This window comes from Oncorhynchus tshawytscha, linkage group LG21 (assembly GCF_018296145.1).
Source record: "Oncorhynchus tshawytscha isolate Ot180627B linkage group LG21, Otsh_v2.0, whole genome shotgun sequence".
Taxonomy (NCBI): domain Eukaryota; kingdom Metazoa; phylum Chordata; class Actinopteri; order Salmoniformes; family Salmonidae; genus Oncorhynchus; species Oncorhynchus tshawytscha.
In genome coordinates this window covers 23674564-23700132 of record NC_056449.1, presented here as the reverse complement: position 1 = coordinate 23700132, position 25569 = coordinate 23674564, and the positions used below count along the sequence as shown (strand labels likewise).

Sequence of the window (25569 nt, the reverse complement as noted above, 5' to 3'; positions counted from 1 at the left end):
TTCTTCAAAGTAGCCACCATTTGCCTTGACAGCTTTGCACAGTCTTGGCATTCAGTTTTTGCTATGTCATTATGGCTGATTTGTGTGTAGATTGATGAGGGGAATAAATAATTTAATCCGTTTTAGGATTAGGCTTTAACGTAACACTGTGGAAAAAGGGAAGCGTTCTAAATACTTTCCGTATGTACAAAGTGGTTGTAGCACTCGTTTATAAACAACTGTATGATCATTTTTGCGGTCTAGAACAAAATTCTTAGTGCTTAGTTAGACCCCAACTGTCTTGGTCATCACATGTCTCTGTGATACTTGTTACTGTTCTGGTGCACCTCTCATCTCCAACCCTAACTTGGGCTCTCCTCTGGTTATACAGACGAAGGGGCTCTGGTGAGGGCAGCAGCGAACCTGGGCTTTGTGTTCTCCGGTAGAACCCCAGACAGTGTCATCATTCAAGCGGTAAGTAGATGCAGCAGAATACATATAAATATAATTCTTATTCTAGTGATTCTATTTCTATGGTATTAACAAAATAAAGTCTGATAATGAAAATGAACACAATGCTATTGCGCCTTTCACTGCTGTTCTGTAGCTCTTAAAGCTCTATACATTGTAAGGTGGTAACTCACCCATCGACAGTACCACTTGTGTGCAAACGTTTTGAGGTAGGCCTGCCAAACATTGCCCAGTACTGAAAGGCTACGGTCCTTGTGTGCAGAGCGTTCTAGTAATAGTGCTCTGATTGTTCGGCCTGTTTTAACAATGAAAAGGCAACATTTTTCTATGTGACATTGCTACATAACCTACAAGGATAGACCATTCCATTTGACATTTTAGTAAAACAACAGTTTCATGACGCTGTGCCCCATTTAAAAAATAATAATAATACAAATAAATAAGCATCCGTAGCCTATTCACGTTTCACACGTTTACCTTGTTGTTACTGTCCAATCAAAGCAATGCTACAGTCAAACACTCCATGTAAAGTGGGAGTTTCTAATCAATGCAAAATGGAATTAAAATTAAGGAATTAAGTTGGCTTAATGAGGAGTAGGCTACAATGATCAACCAACAGGTAGGCTGTTGTTTCATATAAATGGATTTGTTGTAGACCAGTGTGGGGAGTGCAGCAAAATAGTTAGACTTGCTACTTAAGCTAACCATCTGGCTACTGTAGCTTGCTAGCTTCTTTACAACGATTTGATGCAGTCAAGACTGGCCCTAGCAGATGGTATGATAAATAGGCCAGTCAAGTTCTTCCACAACGATCTCGAGAAACCATTTCTGTATGAACCTCGCTTTGTGCATGGGGGATTTTTCATGCTGAAACAGGAAACGACCTTCCCCAAACTGTTGCCACAAAGTTGGAAGCACCGAATCATCTAGAATATCATTGTATGATGTAGCGCTAAGATTTCCCTTCACTGAAGCTAAGGGGCCTAGCCTGAACCATGAAAAAACCCGCAGGCCATTATTCCTCCTCCACCAAACTTTACAGTTGACACTGCATTGGGAAGGTAGCCTTCTCCTGGCATCCGCAAACACGGATTAAGAGAACGCATTTCTACTGCTCCAATGGCGGCGAGCTTTACACAAGCCCAGCCGATGCTTGGCATTGCGCGTGGTGATCTTAGGCTTGTGTGCAGCTGCTTGGCCATGGAGACGCCATTCATGAAGCTCCCGAAGAACAGTTCTTGTGCTGATGTTGCTTCCAGAGGCAGTTTGAAACTCTGTAGTGAGTTTTGCAACCGAGGACAGACCATTTTTACATGCTTCGCGCTTCAGCACTCGGTGGTCCCGTTCTGTGAGCCTGTGTGGCCTACCACTTCGCGGCTGAGTCATTGTTGCTCCTAGACGTTTCCTCATTACAATAACAGCAATTAAAGTTGACCGGGGCAGCTCTAGCAGGGCAGAAATATGCCGAACTGACTTATTGGAAAGGTGACATCCTATGACGGTGCCATGTTAAAGGTCAGTAAGACCATTTTACTGCCAATGTTTGTCTATGGAGATTGCATGGCTGTGTGCCCAAATTATATACACCTGTACGCAACTGGTGTGGCTGAAATAGCTGAATTTGAAGGGGTGTCCACATACTTTTGTTTATATATAGTGTATATTATTCGAATAGTGAAATCATTTCAAATGCCCATCCCTGGTAGAAATAGCATTGCAAAATGTTTCAAAGGAGAAATAGCTCGGCATCCCGTATACAACACAATAATTAGACTTATTTTTCTTCACTATACACTGGGAATGAAAGCCTTGTTTAGCCACCACAGGGACAGACGCTGTGCTTTTTGTGTAAACACAGAACACCTCTTGTCCCTCAGAGCTCAGACGAGTGCTCTCTCTCACTGTAAAATATCATCAAGGAGCTTGTCGCTATGACAATCACTCGGCACTTTGAGGCCTCTGTCTGATTACATGTCTTGAGGCTTCATCTCAACATTTGGCACTCTATTCACTTCATGGTGCACTGCTTTTGACCATACCCTTATGGGTCCTGGTCAAAAACAGTGCACTATGAAGGGAACTGAGTGCCATTTGAGATTCATCCTTTATGAGAGACGGGAAATACTTGAGGGTCGGACCAATGTACGGTGGAGCAGACCTGGGTTCAAGTAGGATTTGTTTTCTTTCAAGTACTTACGATGCATTCTTTTTTGTCCATTTACAAATCAAATCAAATTTGTACCGTAAAATGCTTACTTACAAGCCCTTTTAACCAACAATGTAGTTAAGAAAATAGTTAAGAAAATATTTACTAAATAAACTAAAGTAAAACAATAAAATAACAGTAATGAGGCTATATACATGGAAATGTATTTTGTGAGATCAGCATAAAAATGACACAATCAATGCACTTTAATACAAAGAATGCAATACATAGAGCCCTGCTTTGAGCGTTTGACTGCGCCTGCCTGGAGTGACAGATGGGTGGGGTTTGTACTTCTGTGACCATTGCATTGGCAAGTTCAATCAAACTTGGGTAAAGCTTATTTGGAGGGGGAAAAAATGATTATGGATTTGGATCCAGGTCCTTTCATGTAGCTAGAGCACAGGCCCTGTCATGGAAAATAACAACTCTTCTAAATGACTTCATTAGATTACGGGTACGCGATTACGTCTGTGAACGCGTCCCTCTCTAACCTAAGGACACTTTGTTTCCTGTAATTGGCTAACCTGATGATTGCACTTAGGGAGGAGGTAGGCCGGCACGGAAGCCTAAGCCCTCTTCACATTTTTCTCCAGAGTACGACATTTCCAAGACATTTGTCTCGGTCCTCAACTTTTATTAGGCCTGAGAAAGCCCCTTGACGCACATGTAATCATCGGCAATTGTACCTGGTGGTCTTGACAATTTATAACATCTGAGCTGGGTGGGCTGTCTGAGCACAATTTAGTTCAATTAAGATTAGACATGGGTCAAAAATGTAGCGTTGGGTTACTTTCATAGTGAAAAGTGATAAAAGAAGGCTAGTTTAGAGTCAATGACTTAAAGTGCAATGACTAACTTACTGTCTCTGTCTGTTGTTTTGTTTTCAGCTTGGAGCCGAGGAGAAGTATGAACTGCTCCATGTTCTAGAGTTCACCAGGTACGGCTTCATTTCATTCCATCCACTCTTAAAGTTGCCCCTGAATCTGTTGGTTCTACTTCTAAATGAACTGCAGATGTCTTCATTTAGAGCAGGGGTGTCAAACTCATTCCACAGAGGACCGAGTGTCTGCTGGCTTTTGGTTTTACCTTTTCAATTAAGACCTCGACAACCACACGAGGGGAGTTCCTTACTAATCAGTGACCTTATTTGATCAATCAAGTACAAAGGAGGAGTGAAAACCTGCATTGACACGTGTTATGGATGTTTAAACATGGTCCGGTACTGTGCCTCGGTCAAAGTGGCATGCAGGTGGTGAGGTGCCACTACAATACAGGAGGCTGACAGTGGTAATTATGACACCATGTTGGCTATGCAACAATCTTGCCACACATTTTACAGTAGACACATTTTTATGCGACCACCCTGGCATATATTCTAGATTTACTTGTTTTAATTTTGTGAATTTAGCTTAATACAAAGGTGTGATAAATGTTACTTTCACAAATGTTCTGTCTCTGCTAGTTACAGTAGGGGATAATGTTCTCTCTGCTGTTTACAGTAGGGGATAATAGTTATTTTTTAAATTATTATTAGCTTTTAAAAATATATATATTTCCCTTTTATTTTTCCCTAACCCTACCACGCCTCACATAATTGGAGTAAAGTAAGGGACAACAACACTTATGCTTCTTCTTCCAGTTTATATACATACTTTATCAATTTTACGGACACAATGTATTTTACAATAATTATCTTTTGTTTGTTTTTAATCCCATCCTTTAGCTAATGTCAACCCCTCCCATCTATCTCTGTCGACCATCCAGTTCAGTTTCTATTTTGCCATATATTGTTAACTGTACTGTTTCACAAAAGTTGTGAACGTATATACATTTTACAGACACAGTATATTTGACATGAGTTATCTTGTTGTTTTTAATCCCACCTTTCAGTTCCACTCAACCCCTCCCATTTAACCCCTCCCATTTAACCCCTCCCATTTAACCCCTCCCATTTATCTCTTCAGGCCATCCAGTTTTGAATTTCTATTTGCCATATATTGTTCTACAGTGATGTTTCATGAAAGTTCTGAACCTTTTTATTCTCATAGTTTCTACTGATTGTAAATTAAAGATGACAATTTTTGCTAAAAGTATTATTGATCAATTGACAATGATTTTTCAAATCACCCAGTAGTGCTATCTGTAGCGTTAGCTCCAGGTAAATATTGCACTTCTTCAAACATCCTCTCCTTGTTACAGGAGGTGGTCATGTTTTGTCTCTCCTTGTTACAGGAGGTTGTCATGTTTTGTCTCTCCTTGTTACAGGAGGTGGTCATGTTTTGTCTCTCCTAGTTACAGGAGGTGGTCATGTTTTGTCTCTCCTAGTTGCAGGAGGTGGTCATGTTTTGTCTCTGCTTGTTACACGAGGTGTTCGTGTTCTGACTCTGCTAGTTACACGAGGTGTTCGTGTTCTGACTCTGCTAGTTACACGGTGTTCGTGCTCTGACTCTGCTAGTTACACGAGGTGTTCGTGTTCTGACTCTGCTAGTTACACGAGGTGTTCTGCTGACTCTGCTAGTTACACGAGGTGTTCGTGACTCTGACTGTTCTGCTACTCTGCTAGTTACACGAGGTGTTCTGTGCACGAGGTCTGACTCTGCTAGTTACACGAGGTGTTCGTGCTCTGACTCTGCTAGTTACTCTGCTACGAGGTGTTCGTGTTGACTCTGCTAGTTACACGAGGTGTTCGTGCTCTGACTCTGCTAGTTACACGAGGTGTTCGTGTTCTGACTCTGCTAGTTACACGAGGTGTTCGTGTTCTGACTCTGCTAGTTACACGGTGTTCGTGTTCTGACTCTGCTAGTTACACGAGGTGTTCGTGTTCTGACTCTGCTAGTTACACGAGGTGTTCGTGTTCTGACTCTGCTAGTTACACGAGGTGTTCGTGCTCTGACTCTGCTAGTTACACGAGGTGTTCGTGCTCTGACTCTGCTAGTTACACGAGGTGTTCGTGTTCTGACTCTGCTAGTTACACGAGGTGTTCGTGTTCTGACTCTGCTAGTTACACGAGGTGTTCGTGTTCTGACTCTGCTAGTTACACGAGGTGTTCGTGTTCTGACTCTGCTAGTTACACGAGGTGATCGTTTTCTGACTCTGCTAGTTACAGGAGGTGATCATTTTCTGTCTCTGCTAGTTACACGAGGTGTCATGTTCTGACTCTGCTAGTTACAGGAGGTGGTCATGTTTTGTCTGCTAGTTACAGGAGGTGGTCATATTCTGTCTCTGCTAGTTACAGGAGATGGTCATGTTCTAACTCTGGTAGTTACAGGAGGTGATCATGTTCTGTCGTACTGTAGCTTTAACATTGTGATGATTTTCTGTCTCTCAGTACTAGGAAGAGGATGTCAGTCATCATGCGTACTCCATCTGGCAAGATCCGCCTCTACTGCAAAGGAGCTGTGAGTGTCTCTCGCCCTCTCGCTTTCTCGCTCGCTCTTTCTCTCTAGTGCACGCTCTTTCTCTCTTGCCCGCTCTCTTGCACGCTCTCGTGCTCGCTTTCTCTTTCCTTCTCCATGGCAACACATGTGACAGACAATCATTACCATAGCACAGCGCTGTTGTCAAATGCTTCTCTTATTGCTTCTATTCCGACATAAACAATTCTTCCTGTAACAGACTAAAGATCTGATATCAAGATCACACATTAGACATATTATTTATTACACTGGTTCTCCTGTTTTTATTATTGATTTGCACACACACACACACACACACACACACACACACACACACACACACACACACACACACACACACACACACACACACACACACAACAAAAAGGAAATGCCTCTCCTTCAAATTTCTTTAGAGAAAGTACTGCAGTTTAATTGCTGTCTAACTATTGGGTGTTCGGTATAGACGTACAGTACATATATATATTCATGAACGTATTCATACAGTGAGCTCCAAAAGTGTTGAGACATTGACACATTTTTTGTTGTTTTGGCTCTATGGGAAAGTTACAGATACGATCATACACCCCCCCTTTATTTTGACTATTTTCTACATTGTAGAATAATAGTGAAGACATCAAAACTATGAAATAAAACATAGGGAATCCTGTTGTTAACAAAAAATATATATATTTTAAATTCTTCAAAGTAGCCACCCTTTTCCTTGACAGCTATGCACACTCTTGGCATTCTCTCAACCAACTTCATGAGGTAGTCACCTGGAATGGATTTCAATTAACAGGTGTGCCTTGTTGAAAGTTAATTTGTGGAATGACTTTCTTTAATGCGTTTGAGCAAATCAGTTGTGTTTTGACAAGGTAGGGTTGGTATACAGAAGATAGCCCTATTTAGTAGAAGACCAAGTCCATGTTATGGCAAGACAGCTCAAATAAGCAAAGAGAAACAACAGTCTATTATTACTTTAAGACGAGGTCAGTCAATCTGGAAAATTTCAAGAACTTTGAAAGTTTCTTGAAGTGCAGTCGCAAAAACCATCAATGGCTATGATGAAACTGATCCTCAAATTGCAGCCCAAATAAATGTTTCACAGAGTTCAAGTAAGACACATCTCAACATCAACTGTTCAGAGGAGACTGCGTGAATCAGGCCTTAATGGTTGAATTGCTGCAAAGGAACCACTACTAAAGGACACCAATAAGAAGAGACTTGCTTGGGCCAAGAAATACGAGCAATGGACATTAGACCGGTAGAAGCCCAAATTTGAGATTTTGGGTTCCAACCGCTGTGTCGTTGAGATGCAGAGTTGGCGAACTCTGCATGTGTGGTTCCCACTGTGAAGCATGGAAGAGGTGTGATGAGTGGGGGTGCTTTGCTGGTGACACCATCACTGATTTATTAAGAATACAAGGCACACTTAACCAGCATGGCTACCACAGCATTCTGCAGCAATACACCATCCCCTCTGGTTCACACTTAGTGGGACTATCATTTGTTTTTCAACAGGACAACGACCCAAAACACACCTCCAGGCTGTGTAAGGGCTATTTGACCAAGAACGAGAGTGATGGAGTGCTGCATCAGGTGACCTGGCCTCCACAATCACCGACCTCAACCCAATTGAGATGGTTTGGGATGAGTTGGACCGCGGAGTGAAGGAAAAGCAGCCATCAAATGCTCAGGGTATGTGGGAACTCCTTCAAGACTGAAAAAGCATTCCAGGTGACTACCTCATGAAGCTGGTTGAGAGAATGCCAAGAATGTTCAAAGCTCTCATCAAGGCAAAGAGTGGCTACTTTGAAGAATCTCAAATGTAAATATATTTTTTGGTTACTACATGATTCTGCATGTCTTATTTCATAATTTTTATGTCTTCGCTATTATTCTACGATGTATAAAATAATAAAAATAAAGAGAAACCCTTGAATGATTATTTGTGTCAAATTTTTGGACTGGTACTGTATACGTGAATTTGTCCCAAAACTATTGGTTCCCTAACATGGGTGGACTATGTACAAAAAGTACTGTAATTTCTAAACGGTTCGCCTGATATGGATGAAAACACCCTCAAATTAAAACGGACCGTCTGCACTTTAACCTCAGTCATTGTATCATTTCAGATCGAAAGTGCTGGAGTACAGAGGCAAAACAACAACAACAAATTCACTGCCCCAATATTATTTTGGAGCTCACTGGTGTTTGGTAGCCAGTGATTTTACATGGTTGATTGTTTACATGGCAGTTATTTGCTGGCTGTCCAGGCAGTATGTGTGATGACTGACTGTGCTGTTTCAACAGGACACTGTAGTCTATGACCGTCTGGCCGACAGCTCCAGGTATAAAGAGATCACTCTGAAACACCTGGAGCAGTTTGCCACAGAGGGTGAGTGAGGGAACAGCTCCTCCTGTTTAGCTACCTAACACACATAGGACCTATTCAAACACTTCAGAAACCTTTCTTCCTTCATTGCTTTACCTCTATGAATATACTACCCCCTTGTGAGAGGTTGGCAGAATTACATCAACATGTCCCCTGTGCTAAAATCAGCATATTTCTAGTTTCTGCAGTTTATAATCCAGTTTTTTTATTTTTTATTGTGTAATATAAATGGAAATGCAGAGTAATGTCAATCGCCATAAGTTAACACCCGCTGTGTCATTATTAGGTTATGTAGGCCTTCTGGGTTTACGTCAGGTGATGTATGTCCATTGTGTCTCAGGGCTGCGTACTCTGTGCTTTGCTGTGGCTGAGATTAGTGAGTCAACCTATCAGCAATGGTTGGAGGTGTTCCACCGTGCCTCCACCGCCCTGCAGAACCGAGCCCTCAAACTGGAGGAGAGCTATGAGCTCATCGAGAAGGTCAGTCACACACACACACACGCGCATATGAACCCTTGTGAATACACCGACACACACACATGCTTGCACACGCATTCACACCACAGCACTCCCCAACTAACCCCTATCCACCAATCACCATCTTCCCCTGTCCCCTCAATAGTCCTGTAAACCACCAGTAAACACAGATTTCTTCTCTGTTTGAAGTTACTACCTCTACCACAAACTCTTCAAATAGTACTACCTTTACCTCTACAAATACCACTACCTCTACTACTAAATCTACAAATACCTCTACCACTAACTCTAAAAAATACCACTACCTCTACAAATACCACTACCCCTACCGCTACCCCACCTTCCCCAACCCACACTCAGAACCTTATGTGAACTCATATCAGCCAAGAGATTCCAGCGCTGAGCAATCAGCTCTGCAAACAAGATAATGACTTAGTTATTGACTTACCTGCCTGCTAGGTTCACCATAAGGACACCAACATCGCACAAGGCATCCATTTTAAACCTCTTTCCATGGGTTCGCTGAACCTAAATCAGTTGAACTGAATTCAGACTTGAATTCAGACCAACTTGAGTAATGTCGGGCCGGTGCTGAAAGCATACGTGTTGCAAGCGAAATGGCACCCTATTCCCTATATAGTGCACTACGTTTGACCAGAAAGTAGTACTTTATATTGGGAATATATGGTGCCATATGGTGCACGGAAATGTAATCCAAATGGGTTTGGATGGTTCAATGCACGATATACTATGAGGCTTAATGAATGTATGGGGCAGGTTGGGTCGGCCCAGTACTGCAGAGCAACAGTCAGTTCCTCTGTGTGAAACGTGGTGTTGAAATACTATTCAAACATAGCAGTGGAGCCCTTGATCAACGAGCCTGCCAGACCTTCAGCGCTGCCCAGAACAAATGAACTCAATCACAGTGTAAACACAAAAGTTCTGAGAAAGAGGGGTGCAGGGATGAGAAGACCACTAGATGGCAGTCTGAATGAGGCTAGATTTATAGTATCTCTGAGAGAAGGGCCTTGTCCCAATAATCTGTCCTTTCTCCTGGAGGCATGGGCTATTGGCATTTTCCACCACATTTCTTATACCAGTCATCCCTTTCAAATCAGGGAAACGAACCAGTGCATACTTCATGAGGTAGGTGAGATCACTGAGATGTATATGTGGTGCTGATGTTTTGGAACTGTGACCTCACCATGTCCTTTTAGAGAAAACCAAAAGGAAAGCCCACCACCACATCACTTCTCTTTGCAGAACTCTCTAGACAAGCTACTCTGGAACAGCCACTACTTGGGCTTCAATGAAATACACACCTTATTACTGTTAGTTTATTTAGTCCATGTTCTGGTGTATGTTCAGCAGTCGTCTTGACTGAAATCTAGTTGCAGTCTTGGGTTCAGATAGGCCTACTGTTTGAAACCATTCAAATACTTTCAGCGTTTGCTCTAACCTGCCTGCAGGGCCAGCCAGAGGGGCGGGTTTTGCGCTTTTGGGACTTTTCAAATAGTATTTGAACCAAGGTCTGTCGTTTTTATCTGGGGCTGTATGTATCCAGCATCTCTGATCTAGGATCGGTTTTGCCTTGTAGATCATAATGAGATCAGAACCTCTACTCTGAGATGCTTTGTGTATATGGTTTCTGAACAGTAAAGAGGGAGAGTCACCCATATTACTGAGTCAGGTGATCAATGAAGAGAACAGCAAATGTGACGCAGACGCATTGAAATCCTAGGAAAAAGGGTCAGAGGCCAATACCTTGGACCATGACCACAATTAATGACCAGAAATTCCTGGTCCAAAAGCTCACTGACTCTCCTTTTAGTGACCTGTGTACTGCAGTCCCTGTTGACCTGAATTAAACAAATGTTCGACCATGAACCCTGTGGCTTTTTAATCTGTTCTTGAAGGTCAACATGTTGCCATATTGCCTATTTGCGTTTGACTTGCATGCGATTGCATTTAACCTACGTAAACGATTAACAATGTTCATGATTCACTTAACGTGTTGGTTGTCATTTAATGCACAAATTATGGTCTCATGTCGTGTCTTCCCAGCAAACACCGTAACATTATCAATGTTGAGACAATGTAACTTGGAAGTCACAACATTAATTAACACACGCATCCCTCCCCCCGTGCGTGGTTTCATATGGGTAGTAGGCTAAAGATATACTGCAGCCCGGCCTAGGTCACAGCTCTTTAGGGAGGATTGACCGTTGAACCCCCGGCCCAACTCTGGCCTCCCCTTTGCAGCTGCCTCTCCTCTCTCCTCTCCAGGGCCCTGTCAAAGCATCGGGCCCCTCCAGGTCCCCCCAGCCCCTTCCCAAAGACCCGCCTGGCTTCCTGTTAAAAAAACACATTAACCACTGTGCTGCGACTACAACTGGCCCCTAAGTCTCATTCTCCCTCTATTCCCCACCCTAACCCCAAATCCCCCAATCCATGGCCCAGTTTTGGAGGGGTGGGAAAACAAGAGCAGCTGACTTGAGCGAAAAACAGGAAGTGAATGAGTGACACAGTCCGGCCCTTAATTTTTCTGACACTTGACGTTGTAAAGCCCCTTCTCTTGTTACATTATCTCTTCCTTGTTCCCTCGTGCTTCTCTCACTCTCTAGAACATGCAGCTCTTGGGGGCCACAGACATTCTCTAATGTTTCTCTCCCTCTCTAGAACCTGCAGCTCTTAGGGGCCACAGCCATCGAGGACAAGCTCCAGGACAAGGTGCCTGAGACCATTGAGACGTTGATGAAGGCCGACATCAAGATCTGGATCCTGACCGGGGACAAGCAGGAGACTGCCATCAACATCGGTAAGACTACACAAACAGAAACATAAAAAAACATAACATCAAAACGGCATCCTTCCCTAACGTTGTGGCCGTGGGGCAAAGCTCAGTCAGCGCAGTGGCCGTGGGGCAAAGCTCAGTCAGCGCAGTGGCCGTGGGGCAAAGCTCAGTCAGCGCAGTGGCCGTGGGGCAAAGCTCAGTCAGCGCAGTGGCCGTGGGGCAAAGCTCAGTCAGCGCAGTGGCCGTGGGGCAAAGCTCAGTCAGCGCAGTGGCCGTCGGGCAAAACGGTCTATTGACAAGAAGATTTCCTCTGTAAAAGTTGGCACAACATGTTTCTAAATGCACATGATGTATTGCTATACCACATTGATGTTGACAGGAATAACATTGCGTGCACACACTCATACACACAAAAGTATGCATACACACATGCAAAACATCTCACATATGTACCTGGTATTCACAGGGGTTTCAACATTACCATTGCTGTCAATGCACCAGAGAGCTGACGTTGGGCATGTGCACCCTCCCTCCCCATGTTCCCCCACAAGGAGCGTTGCTAAGCCCTCAGATGTGGCCGTAAAAGTAAAATTGCTAAAAACACGCAGGCCTCGAAACAGCAAACCCGATTACAGGAGTGTCCGGGAAAATAGATAATAAAAGGTGTCCGTTTGTGGCCACCTACCTTCCTTGGGGCTGAATCAGCCCTTTGTGCCCCACTGGCCAGCTGTGCGGGGGCCTGCGAGCGCTAGAAGCTCACGGGAAGTATTTTTACAGGTCCGCCGCTTGACTGAGTCGCTCTGTAAAACGCCTCTGAATATTTACTTTGTTTTTTACCGCTTTCCTCCCTCCTCCTGAAAAAAAAAGTAAACTGCTGCATAGGTTTGTGGCACACCTTTCGTGGCCAAAGGCGGGCTGGCGAACAAGACTGTCCCGTTCTCCGTGTTCTCTTTTCCCAGCATCTCCCTGCCTGTGCCGGCCCATGCCGTGAAAATGGCCTCATGCCATCCCTGGGACGAGCTTGTAAAACTCTGTTTACCCGTTTTAAAATTCATCGGGTGCTGAAAACATGGTTGAGCCTGTTTGACGTTGACCTCTGCTGCTCTAGAGCCTGAGAGCGCAGAGAGAACTGTCACAGCTGTAATCCAGTCCACTGGAAATGACACATCGTGACAACAACCATTCTGAAACCTTATGAACGTCTCTGCCCTGGCAGAATCAGCAAGGATTTCACATGAAATGACCTGACTCTAAAGCTGCCCTTGATGCTTTAGGCAGGACCACTTGGACTACGACTCCATGAAAGCACACTGCCCGCTGGTGTAGTGTGTTCAGAGTGTATTCAGTCTCCCAGCACATCACTGGAGCGAGGACGGCCAGGCAAACAGCACCATGTTAGTCTTGGCTGAGGGGGGCTTCGTCCCCTCTTGGAAGGCAGACATGAAAGGGCAAACGCCTTCCAAACTGCCAACGCAAACACTGGCCTACCCTAACAACCCACTCTACCCTCACCATGCCCAGTGATTTAGCGGAGTGCCACCCCCACCCTCCCTCCTAATACCCACTGCCCCGGCAGCCATTTTGAGAACCCACTATGACCACATTGTGCAGCTTTAATTACTTACCCCCCAAAACAACTAAGAAACCTCTGGTGTTACCGTGTGACACAGTGTCGCGCCGTTCGCATTCCCCAACTCCTTGGAGAGCACTGTTGTTTAGTTCCGCCAGCCCCAAAAAACAAGGAATTTACTTTCTCTGGTGAATAAAAAGGGCAGTTTGGTCAGAGGCAACTGATCCTTTAAGATAAACACATTAAGCTAGGGGCTTTTGCAGGGGTTGACGGGGGTAAAGATGCGGGAGATATTTTACACACGATGGCAGATTTTTGTGAAGTTTGTGCTTTAACATTTAAGAAAACAATCCGCCTGGTCCAGACCTCCACCCTGCTTGTTGTTGATTTGAGCCTCTGGAGGTGAAACCTGCACACACCTCATACATACCCCCCCCCGTGTCTGGTGTGTGTGTGGTTCTCTTACACATTCACACCCAAACACACACTTACACAAGCAGATGTGAAACAGGAGTCAATTCCAAGCTCGACCAAACCCACAATGCTTGTGTGGTCACTTCACAGATTGTCCACTCTGATATTGCTCAGGAATTAGCCTGAGGATTTAGGTAGGCCCATTTTTTTTTTTTGGGGCACACACAACTGTATCCCCCTGAGAGCCACTATCTCTCACCTCTCTAGTAACCCTGACCGGAGCCAAAATGGCCTCTCCAAGGGGAACCATGTTGAACAAACAATGGTGTAACTGCCCCCTTAACCCTGGAGACAGGCATGTAACCTTGAGTATTACTCATGGTTTTTCCACTGATGGACTCAAGACTGTCGCTGTGCACCTAATGAAGTTCCAATAATTTGTCTTTTTCACCCCATTGTGACTTTAGCTAATAACAAAGAGAAACAAAGAGAGAGCTCAATTTCAGGAGGGAGTACATATAACCTATTGTTTGTCATTCATTCAGTATTAAAGTTGATTTTGAAAATATAATCATGATGTATAATTATATAATGGCTACTTTTTATTTGGATTGTCCAGCTAGTCCTTCTATAGATGCTCTACAGAAGGTCATACGATTTTTGTTAAGCAACTGCTTGCTTAGGTTATGGTTATGGCTAGGGTTGGTGTGAGGTCTAGGGTTGGTGTGAGGTCTAGGGTTGGTGTGAGGTCTAGGGTTGGTGTGAGGTCTAGGGTTGGTGTGAGGTCTAGGGTTGGTGTGAGGTCTAGGGTTGGTGTGAGGTCTAGGGTTGGTGTGAGGTCTAGGGTTGGTGTGAGGTCTAGGGTTGGTGTGAGGTCTAGGGTTGGTGTGAGGTCTAGGGTTGGTGTGAGGTCTAGGGTTAGTTGAAATGTTACTGATAATAATGTATATAGTCCATCTGTAGATGCTCTACAGACTATCCAAATGAAGTGTTACCAATATAATGTATGACAACGAGAAAAATATGTTTTTGATATTTCCACAAACTGACATTGCAGCTCATCTCTTGTTTCACTTGACCCTCTCCAGGACACTCCTGCAAACTTCTGACCAAGAACATGGGCATGCTGGTGATCAACGAAGACACACTTGACGTGAGTTTGGCAGACTGGCGTCATGTTATTCATAATAATCTACAATTTCACTTTCATTGAACAGGGAATGCTCTATACTTTAGTAACCTGTAGGCTTTCTTTGTGGACTGTATACCGTCCCACAATATCCTTAAAGTGACAATCTGGGATTGGTATGTCCATGTTTGGAATTGTAAATTAATGATCGGTCAGTCTGAATTTAAGAGTGGTTACATTTCTCCAGCTTTGTTGTTTTTTGAATGCCAGATTGCCCCTTTTTAAAAATCTATTTTATTGAACTGTTGCAATGGATTTTTATCCATTATAATAATAATCCATCCCTGTGTGTGAAACAAAAATACCAATCTGGTCTGGTTTGTACCCTGGAGCCCGCTAAGAATGTCAAACACGCTCTTTGTACCAAAGGTAAGTCACCACCACCAATGCCTGACAGTGTAATCCTGCTTAAGACCAAGCTCGGTGTGTGTGTGTGTCCTGGTGTCCCACAATCAGATGGGGCTGTTGATTACTGTTAGCTCATTAGTTGATCGTTAAATCGTTGCCACCACTCCAAAAAATGCTGGAGAAAAAATTGTTTTTTGTAGACTTGAATGAAACCAGATAGAAAGTACAGTACCAGTCAAAAGTTGACACACCTACTCATTCTAGGGTTTCTCTTTATTTTTACTATTTTCTACATTGTAGAATAATAGTGAAGACATCAACACTTTGAAATACCACATGGAATCATGTAGTAACTAAAAAAGTGTTAAACAAATCAAAATATATTTGAGATTCTTCAAAGTAGCCACCTTTTGCATTGATGACAGCTTTGCACACTCTTGTATAAAGAATAAAGAAAAACCCTTGAATGAGTAGGTGTCCAAACTTTTGACTGGTACTTTATGTAGAAAACATAATGGAGCTATATATTTGTTAATAAGGTCATGTTTGAGAACTAACAATCACCCCCCTCCCCCCCCAAAAAAACTAGACAGTAATGGAGGCCAACATTGATTTTGTTATATTGTTCGAGTCACTCAGATTGTATAAGAACACGGCATAAGTCATGGCAAAATGTGTAGAATTGCTGTAAATTAGCTTTAAAACATCACAATTTTCTCTCTGTGGCCAAGAGGAGGGCCTCTAAAATCAGAGACAGCGTCCTTGACCATGCCCACTCCCACGCCTAGGGGAAACTTATGTTGCTTGGCTTTACCTTTTTCTTTGTTCCTTAGTCTCTTTCCTTCTCTGTTGCTTCTCTCTGTCGGTGGCTTCTCTGACTCTCCTGTAACAAACAACCCGCCCTGTTGTGTTAGTTCCCTCTAGTGACCAGAGTGTAGATGCTTCTATGCTTTAAGCCCATAGGCTGTGTTTACACTGGCAGCTCAATACTGATCTTATTTCAAATAGGTGGTATTTTGACCAGTCACATCAGTTCTTATAGCCTTTAGCCGCACCCTTATCCTACTCCTCCTGTTCCTCTGGTGATGGAGAGGTTAACCCAGGCCCTGTAGCCCTCAGTACTACACCTATTCCCCAGGCGCTCCCATAAGTTGACTTCTGTAGCCGTAAAAGCGTTAGTTTCATGCATGTTAACATCATAAGTCTCTTCAAGTTTTGTTTTAATCACTGCTTTATCACACTTAGCCAACCCTGATTTCCTAGCCGTGTCTGAATCCTGGTTTAGGAAGGCCACCAAAAATTCTGAAATTTCCATCCCCAACTACAACATTTTCCTTCAAGATTGAACTGCCAAAGGGGGTGGAGTTGCAATCTACTGCAGAGAAAACCTTCAGAGTTCACTCATACTATCCAGGTCTGTGCCCAAACAATTTGAGCTTCTACTTTTAAAAATCCACCTTTCCAGAAATAAGTCTCACCGTTGCCGCTTGTTATAGACCCCCCTCAGCCCTCAGCTGTGCCCTCATCTGGACCCTCTCTTGCTAAAATTATCCGCCACAATTGTTGCAACCGCTATTACTAGCCTGTTCAACCTCTTTCGTTTCGTCTGAGATACCTAAAGATTGGAAGTTGCCATGGTCATCCCCCTCTTCAAAGGGGGAGACACTCTAGACCCAAACTGTTACAGACCGATATCCATCCTGCCCTGCCTTTCTAAAGTCTTTCGATAGGTAAGTTAACAAACAGATCACCTACCATTTCGAATCCCACCATACCTTCTCCACTATGCAATCTGGTTTCCGAGCTGATCATGGGTGCTCCTCAGCCACGCTCAAGGTACTAAACGATATCATAACAGCCACCGATAAAAGACAGTACTGTGCAGCCGTCTTCGTCGACCTGGCCATGGCTTTCGACTCTGTCAATCACCACATTCTTATCAGCAGATTCAATAGCCTTCGTTTCTCAAATGACTGCCTCGCCTGGTTCACCAACTACTTCTCAGGTAGGAGTTCAGTGTCATCCAACAGTGTTGTCCGGATCTCTGGCAGTCTCTGGTGGTACCACAGGGTTAAATTTTTGGGCCGTCTCTTTTCTCTGTATATATCAATGATGTCGCTGCTGGTGATTCTCTGATCCACCTCTACACAGACATCACCATTCTGAAAACATATGGTCCTTCTTCGGACACGGTGTTAACCAACCTCCAAACCAGCTTCAACGCCATACAACACTTCTTCTGTGGCCTCCAACTGCTCTTAAATGCTAGTAAAACTAAATGCATGCTCTTCAACCGATCGCTACCTGCCCGCCTAGCATCACTATTCTGGATGGTTCGGACTTAGAATATGCAGACAACTACAAATACCTAGGTGTCTGGTTAGACTGTAAACTCTCCTTCCAGACTCACATTAAGCATGTAGAATCGGCTTCCTATTTCGCTGAAAAGCCTCCTTCACTCATGCTGTCAAACATACCCTCGTAAAACTGACTATCCTACTGATCCTTGAATCCGGCGATGTCATTAACAAAATTGCCTCCAACACTATTCTCAGCAAATTGGATGCAGTCTATCACAGTGCCATACGTTTTGTCACCAAAGCCCCATATGCTACCCACCACTGTGACCTGTATGCTCTTGTCGGCTGGCCCTTGCTACATATTCGTCGCCAAACCCACTGGCTCCAGGTCATCTAGAAGTCTTTGCTAGGTAAAGCCATGCCTTATCTCAGCTCACTGGTCACCATAGCAACACTTATCTGTAGCACGTGCTCCAGCAGGTATATTTCACTGGTCATCCCCAAAGCCAACACCTCCTTTGGCTGCCTCTCCTTCCAGTTCTCTGCTGCCAATGACTGGAACGAATGGCAGAATTCACTGAATGTGGAGTCTTTTATCTCCCTCTAACTTTAAGCATCAGCTGTTAGAGCAGCTTACCGACCACTACACCTGTACACAGCCCATCTGTAAATAGCCCACCCAACTACCTCATCTCCATATTGTTATTTGTTTTGCTCTTTTGCATGTCTACTTGCACATCTATCACTCCAGTGTTAATTCTAAATTGTAATTATTTCGCCACTATGGCTTATTTATTGCCTTACCTCCCTAATCTTACTACATTTGCACACACTGTATATATATTTTATATTGTGTTATTGACTGTATGTTTGTTTATCCCATGTGTAACTCTGTGTGTCGCACTACTTTGCTTTATCTTGGCCAGGTCGCAGTTGTAAATGAGAACTTGTTCTCAACTGGCCTACCTGGTTAAATAAAGGTGAAATAAAATAAACAATCTTTTCACTTAAAATCTTTTTCCAGAGCTGATCTGTTTGGTCCAAAGATGCCTCCATCCAGAGGATTGTAGTGAAGTATACCCCAGCTAGTCATGGGCTCTGGCGGGGCCGGGGGCTCTGGTAGGGTTGGGGCTGTGAGGCTCTGACAGGGCCTAGTGGCCTGGTTGGAGAGAGAGATGTCGGTCAGCACATAACCAGAGCCCTGCATGCCGCCTTCTGCAAGATTGCGAAAAGAACAGAAGGCGGCCCAGGGGGGACCCCTCCACCCAACCCTAAACCGCTTTAAAAGTAGAGGGGGAAGAGGTCAGCAGGGAGTCTTGAATGTTGTTGGAGGGACGTAAAGGTGGAAAAGAGACTGCTGCTGTACTCCAGGAGAGGAAGCGAGGGAGCAGAGCGGAGGACGGAGGAGGAAGCGCTCACTGTGTGAGCCCAGTGTGCCGGAGCAGTAGTGAGGGATGCACAGAGGTGATGGAGGAGGGGATACAGCTATGACCGACGACCTTCACTCTGTCAACCCGGCTGGTTAGCGTGATAAATGGAGGTAGAGAGAAGTTTCAGACACCGCCATTCATAAAGCATAAAACACGCGGATGGCCTATTTTGAAATGTCAGCTCCTATTCTCCTGTGGCTCAGCAGATGCCTATAAGTTTTCTTGTAAAATATGGAGGAATTCTCTCCCCCCTTCATTCAGGCTCAATGAACAGAGGTCCTGTCGGCGGTGCTGCTGGGAATTGGAGTTCTTCTCATTTTGAGCCTGAGAATAATTGGAGTGCGCCCCCCCCCTTTCCGTGTTTAGAAACAGTTCTCAAAGAGAGGGTGAAGTTTTAGAAGGCTTGAAAGCGGCCCGAGATCTCTCTAGGCCCGGAGAGGGGTGCTAAATCTCCCCTCCCTGGGCCTGGAGAACACACTGACTGATGGCGCTGCCATGGCTGAACACTGGGCCTGGAGAACACACTGACTGGGTAGTGTGTCCATGCCTGCGTGGGTTGTCGATGTTGGTATGTGCACAGATGTGCATAGGTCTGTGTGCTTTATGTATCTGTGTGTCGGATATGCCCCTCTTTGGGTCGGATATGCCCCTCTTTGGGTCAGTCCAAGGTTGTATAGAACTGTACGAGACTAATGGATACACGTCCTCTAACTCGGAATCCCTGTCAAGTGTGTCATGTCATGTTTGCTACATCACTCAAGAGTTGCATCAACAATGGCGCTCAAAGTCTTGATTAGCCACTCTTAAACCAAACACAACCTATTCACATAGGCTAAACTGGTCAGTATAGCCATAACAAAGAGGCTTTAGAAGGAGACAAGTAGCATTAGCACTAAAATACCTCAGTGGAAATGGGGGCGGGGGTGGGGGAGAATGGGCACCCTACTTGAGCAAATGGCTGCACTGTTTGTGGTTATCGTGATTTTGTGATAAATCACTTGTATCCAAGCACATACGTTCCCAGACATATACTTTACAAAGTCAGTACTGTACACATGCTTCCATACATTAGTGTTCACCCTGTTAGAAATCTCCATTTTTTTTGTTCCATGGTTGAATTCCGATATCAAATGTGATACTATGCTCACTGTATGATGTAGCTGTTACCGCAGCACACCCCAGCGCTTGCAAGCCTGTGTGGCCTTTTATGGCCCCGATCAAGAATGGGCACACTCATGTGGAGAAATCCTGACAGCTGCACTCCTCCCTATCTCCTCTCTCTTGTTCAATTTCTCTACCTCTTTAGCCCCCCCATCTGTCTCTTTCTCTCACTCTCTCTCTCTGTGTCGGTCAGCTTTGAAACCTGAGGCCTTTCTCTCCAAATATTGTCCTTCAAGCTTGGGTTTCAGAGCTTTGTTATGCCAGAAGAGGGTTGCATGGCCCCGTCAGTGCCCTTAGGTATCTAACCCTCCTGAACGGACCCTTCCCAAGCCTCATTCATGACCACTAGGTCACTCCTGCGTTGCATAATGCTCATGCCCGGCCGAGCCATCTGTTCAATGTGTTAGGTGTGACCACCTTCGGGTGGAAGGGCCCACCTAGGTCTCGTAACCCAGTTCATGCCCTCGATCTCGTACACGGCCAGAAGTGGATACCTATGAGTCTCACACACTGACCTCACTCTTCAGACCACACCAGTCTGCCGGAGTCTACCACTCCCATGGGCAAACAGGGCGACTTTCCACCCTTCTTTATGAGTTTCCCTTTACAATCGTTTGAGTCACTTCATAGTTATGGGCTATTAGTCATACAGGAGAATATACAGGACAATGTTGATCCCCAATAATGGAAGTGAGGCCAGAGTAAAAAAAGTTTGGGAACCATTGCTCTAGGAGATGCAATGTATCCTACTGCCCAAATAAATATGATCAGGTTTCATCCATGTTGTTTTAAGCAGTCTTATATCTTATTTCCATTAACCAAGCCCATGGCCCCAGAACCTCATGCTTGCAATCCTCTTTTATAAGCACATCATACCTGTTCCGGTCACTCTTAGAAATGGATCCTTGTTTGGGGTTTCATTTCCTGATGGGTTTGGCATCTGGCAAATGGTTGGAGAAGTTTTCTCCAGATGCACAGATGATGTCACCACGACTAGGTCCATCTCCATCCTGGGCTTTCCTGAGTGCAGGATGTTGGCTATAGCCGCCCCTATTAGAGGGCACTTCATCTTCCTGGCCATCCTCAATATTTATGGCATTTCAACATCGCTTGTCATCATAGCACTATATCACACACGACTCGAGAATGCATCCATTCACGTCCCAAACCTTTTTCTCCGTTTGGGGTTTTAGTAATCGCCTCTTGGCCGGGCGTCTGGATAGTCTGTCCAATAGGCATGTAAAACACAGGTCAAACATGGAGGACAGCTGCTTTACGGCAGCTTAATAAGAGAACGGAGAGTGGAGAGAGCAGGGGCTTAACTTTTTAACAGCCCTTATTGATTTAGGGACTTATAAAAGATGGGGCCGCCGAGGACGCTCACAAGCCAGGTTATGACTTAGAACTTTGGAATGGGCTTTCAAGCACAGTACTCACCTGAGATCTGTGGAAATCGTATCTAGGTATGCGCTTCTTGGTTTCCGTCATGAAACGCAGAGGATGGCGGATCCCAATGACATATGTCTAGGGTGTCTGTCCTCACGGGAGCCCATACATACGAGCCTTCGCTCCAGCAGATGATCCGAGGAATCACTCTTTATGGGGGAAATTATATAGAGGTTCAGTGCATTCCCAAGCCAAACACCACCCATCTGCCAGCACACCCTAAGCCTTAGAATAACAGTCTCTTATTTAAGGCCCTATTTGCCATTTGAAGAGTAATTCTGAGTTTGAAACATAAAACCAACAGAGGGGTAAATGTAGTATCCATATTATTCAAGTCGGCAGTTATTAAAATCATCCAGGTTTAATCAGCATATGGAAATATTCCTGGCTTCCAGTTTGAAGAAATTCAGCTGGCTAGGGACATTCCTGAAAAATTACTCGTAAACCCAGACAAATGTACAGTACTTGGTTGCTGAGAACGAAATGATGGAACTGTGCAGTGAGAGAGTAGAATCCCTCTTTTATCTTTCCTATGCCATTGGTATTAATGCCGTGTGACGTTATGCTTTTCCAAATGAACCATCAAACCATTTCTAATGGAGTATGCCTTATTTATTGTTGTGTATATTTATTTTCTTATGATGTTCTATCATCTAGCAAATGTAAATTGGCTTGGCAAGTTTGAATAATCTTTACCATATGTCATAATAGCACTGTAAAAATGATAAAGGGATCGATGATAAGGTCAATGAAATCACTGGAGAATAGGGTTGCCTAGCATCGTGTTCTATCAAAAGCATTTCATTGATAACCGTATTTAATTTGCTTCATTGTAATTTGTATCATATATGCTCTCTAGATAGTTCTAATGATGAGAAAATGTGTGCCTTTTCAGGCAACCAGGGAGACCCTCAGCCACCACTGTGGAATGCTGGGAGATGCCCTTTACAAGGAGAACGATTTCGCTCTCATCATCGACGGAAATACGCTAAAATACGCCCTCACGTTTGGAGCACGGCAGTACTTCCTAGACCTTGCCTTGTCCTGTAAAGCCGTGATATGCTGCAGGTAAGGCCCAGTCACCTATAACAGCATTACACTATAGGGTGTGTACATAGTACATTCAAGTTCATAAGTTCCCCATTTACTGTTCGAAAAGTGTTAGAACCACACAGAAGACACACTGTACTCCGGTTCAGACGCTCATTGGATGTTTCCTGTTGAGAGAACTGAGAACCAAGACTCCAAGTACAGAGAATCCCAAAGTTGTTAGTTCAGTTGGCATTAAATCGGCATACAATTTTATTCTAATGTACCGTAGGAGCAAATCAGGGCAAACCTGAGCATTCAAAGGTTTATGCTCTGCCCTGAAAGGTAATCATTTAGTGTGCAGTTCATGTATTTTACAAGAGCAATTTAAAACCTGAGGTTGTCCCCCAAAAAATGGTAACGTTAGAATTACGAAGGTACCGGCGTGTGTTGATTTGCACTTGCCGCATAAATAAAGTACTGGAGTACTCGGGAGGCTGTGAAGAGGTCTGGACAGAAATCAGTGCCATGTTTCTTAGGGACAACAAACTACATACAGGTGCCACACTGCTGTGATCCAATACAAGACATCAGCTTTTTTTTGTGCTACTTTCTCTCGTTATACAGCACCCTGAGCGCTAACAGACCTTGGGAGATGAACAAGGAGGACTCTTCAGGCATGTAGAAAAAACCTGTCTCACAGGGTTGGGCTAACCCTAACCACGACATCCAGTTTCCAACACCTTCTCTTGAGAGATTTTGTACTGTAGCTGTACATCATGGAGTGCATCTCAAATGGCACCCTATTCCCTATATAGAACCCTGGTCATAAATAGTGCACTATATAGGGAATAGGGTGCCATTTTGGATGCATTCCATATCTTCGACCCGGGCCAAGGCAAAGAAAGCTCTGTAGCTTGGAGCTCCGGAAGCCTGTAAGACTCAGCCTGTCATTTCAGGGGTAAAAGTTGGAGAGCTCGAAAAAGGAGGGACCACAGGAAGTGGGAGATCCATCACATGACGAGTGGTTTTGCAGGCAGCCAGGGAGGTCAGCCAGGGGTCAGGGGTGGATGAGATCCGCAGACACGGGGAATTCGCTGAATTATCATCCAGAAAATTAGAAATTGCTTGTGTAATACCTAAAGCGACATTGTTCGAAAGACGTCGTTTCGAGTACAGCCTCGGCCTTGTGTTTTGTTGTAAGTCGACCCGGCACCAACCCATCTTTGTTACTCCCTTCTTTGTTCTTTAGTTTGAGGAAAGCATTACGTGATGAACTATACAGAATGCTTTCTTTTGTATTAATCCGCATTGTCTAGATATCTGCACCTCGCTTAGATAGGTCATTTCTGGAAAATGGCAGAAAGTGTCATCTGTTTTGCAGACTCCCAAAAAAATATGAATTTCCATGAAAACGGACAGTGAAACCAAGCATATCCCATCTCATTCTAACGTCCTGCGTCACTTCCTACTCTCCTTTAGGGTGTCTCCGCTGCAGAAGTCTGAGGTGGTGGAGATGGTGAAGAAGCAGGTGAAGGTGATCACACTTGCCATCGGCGACGGCGCCAACGATGTGGGAATGATCCAGACGGCACACGTGGGCGTGGGAATCTCTGGCAACGAGGGCCTGCAGGCCGCCAACTCCTCCGACTACTCTATCGCACAGGTGAGGGCTCCGGAGTGAAGTTTCTCCAAGGTACAGATCTAGGATCAGCTTCCCCTCCCCTAATCCTAACATTAACCATTAGTGGGGAAAATGTCAACTTGACCCTGTCTAGGGGCATCTCATTACTCCCACAGGGGAGGGGTTTGGGAGGAGTGTTAGGGTTCAAGGGGTTTACTTTGTGCAGGTATGCTAGTATCACTGGATCAGATGGGTCATCTTAGTTTACCCAGGTGAGCAGCAGCAGGGCAGGCATCTGTTCACACCTCATTCTATAGCCACAGTTAGGGTTTCTATATCGGTTCCTATCTTGTAATGCGTATACATTAGGATTTTCTTCTTCAGTAACCAGTTTGTCTGAAAATCATCTTGCATAAGCAGCATTGTGCCAGTAACAAAAGTGACTGGCACAATGCAGTCATTATCTACTGCATCATGGGTTGTTTTTCTTCGGTCTCCTTCGATTATTTCGTGGTATGTGCTGCCTATGCCTGTACATATAGCCACAGGGCCTGTGAGCGGGCCAAGGCCAGTTCACTAAAGCACGATGCTGTCTTCATAGCATCGGATTACTCTGACAAAGACTGTCTTGTCTTAAGTGCCCCCATTATCTATCTACATGACATTCAGAATGACGAATGCAGAAGGCTTCATTTAATCGGTTTAGGTTGCATCCCAGTAACGTATCGAATTAGCTTCCAGGCGTGTTTCACCCTCATTGGCATGTATCAATGTTCTTTCTTCAATTTACTGTGCAATAAAATCGACCTTTGCAGTTGTAATATATATTTCCTTGAATTGTACTACACAGGCCACAGCCCTGTCCAGACACACTCCAAATGTATATATTTATATATAGACTGTAGCATCATAGCTGCATAGCAAGACAGTTCAGCATTACACTACCTGAATACAATGCACAGTACAATACTGTCAATTTACTTAGAAATGTATTTTGTGAGGTCAGCTATACATTCTAGTTCTATGTGATTGAGATCTATAAACAGCACTGTGAAACTTGTTCTGAGATCAGCTGAATGAAGTTCAGGGCCCAGGCACCTCTGCTGTCCATCCGTCATCAGCTCATGGCTGTGGGAATACAGGCCGTTTGATCCCACAGTGCCAGGGGTCAGCAGAGCAGAATCCCCTTAAACGTTTTAATTTGCTATGGAATACAGTCTCCTCCCTACTGGTTCTCTGAAAGACGACTTGGCCGTTAAAATAATCACAATTCTGTTGACGTTTGACTTCATAAAGGCCTATATGTTACATAAAAGTAATTTACTTAAAGTTACATAC

The 25569-nt window shown here is 44.3% G+C and overlaps 1 protein-coding gene across 10 annotated transcripts in view; it reads left to right on the top strand.

Annotated features, from left to right (window-relative positions):
• Positions 1-25569, top strand: part of LOC112221113 (phospholipid-transporting ATPase IA) — a 200084-nt gene that overhangs the window by 132553 nt on the left and 41962 nt on the right. For all 10 annotated transcript variants that reach the window (XM_042303225.1, XM_042303223.1, XM_042303222.1 and 7 more), the window contains 9 exons: positions 371-453; positions 3544-3593; positions 5985-6054; positions 8368-8452; positions 8790-8929; positions 11606-11744; positions 14793-14857; positions 22474-22646; positions 24090-24273. In XM_042303225.1, the coding sequence (XP_042159159.1) occupies positions 371-453; positions 3544-3593; positions 5985-6054; positions 8368-8452; positions 8790-8929; positions 11606-11744; positions 14793-14857; positions 22474-22646; positions 24090-24273 (989 nt within the window). The remainder of the gene's footprint in view (positions 1-370; positions 454-3543; positions 3594-5984; positions 6055-8367; positions 8453-8789; positions 8930-11605; positions 11745-14792; positions 14858-22473; positions 22647-24089; positions 24274-25569) is intronic.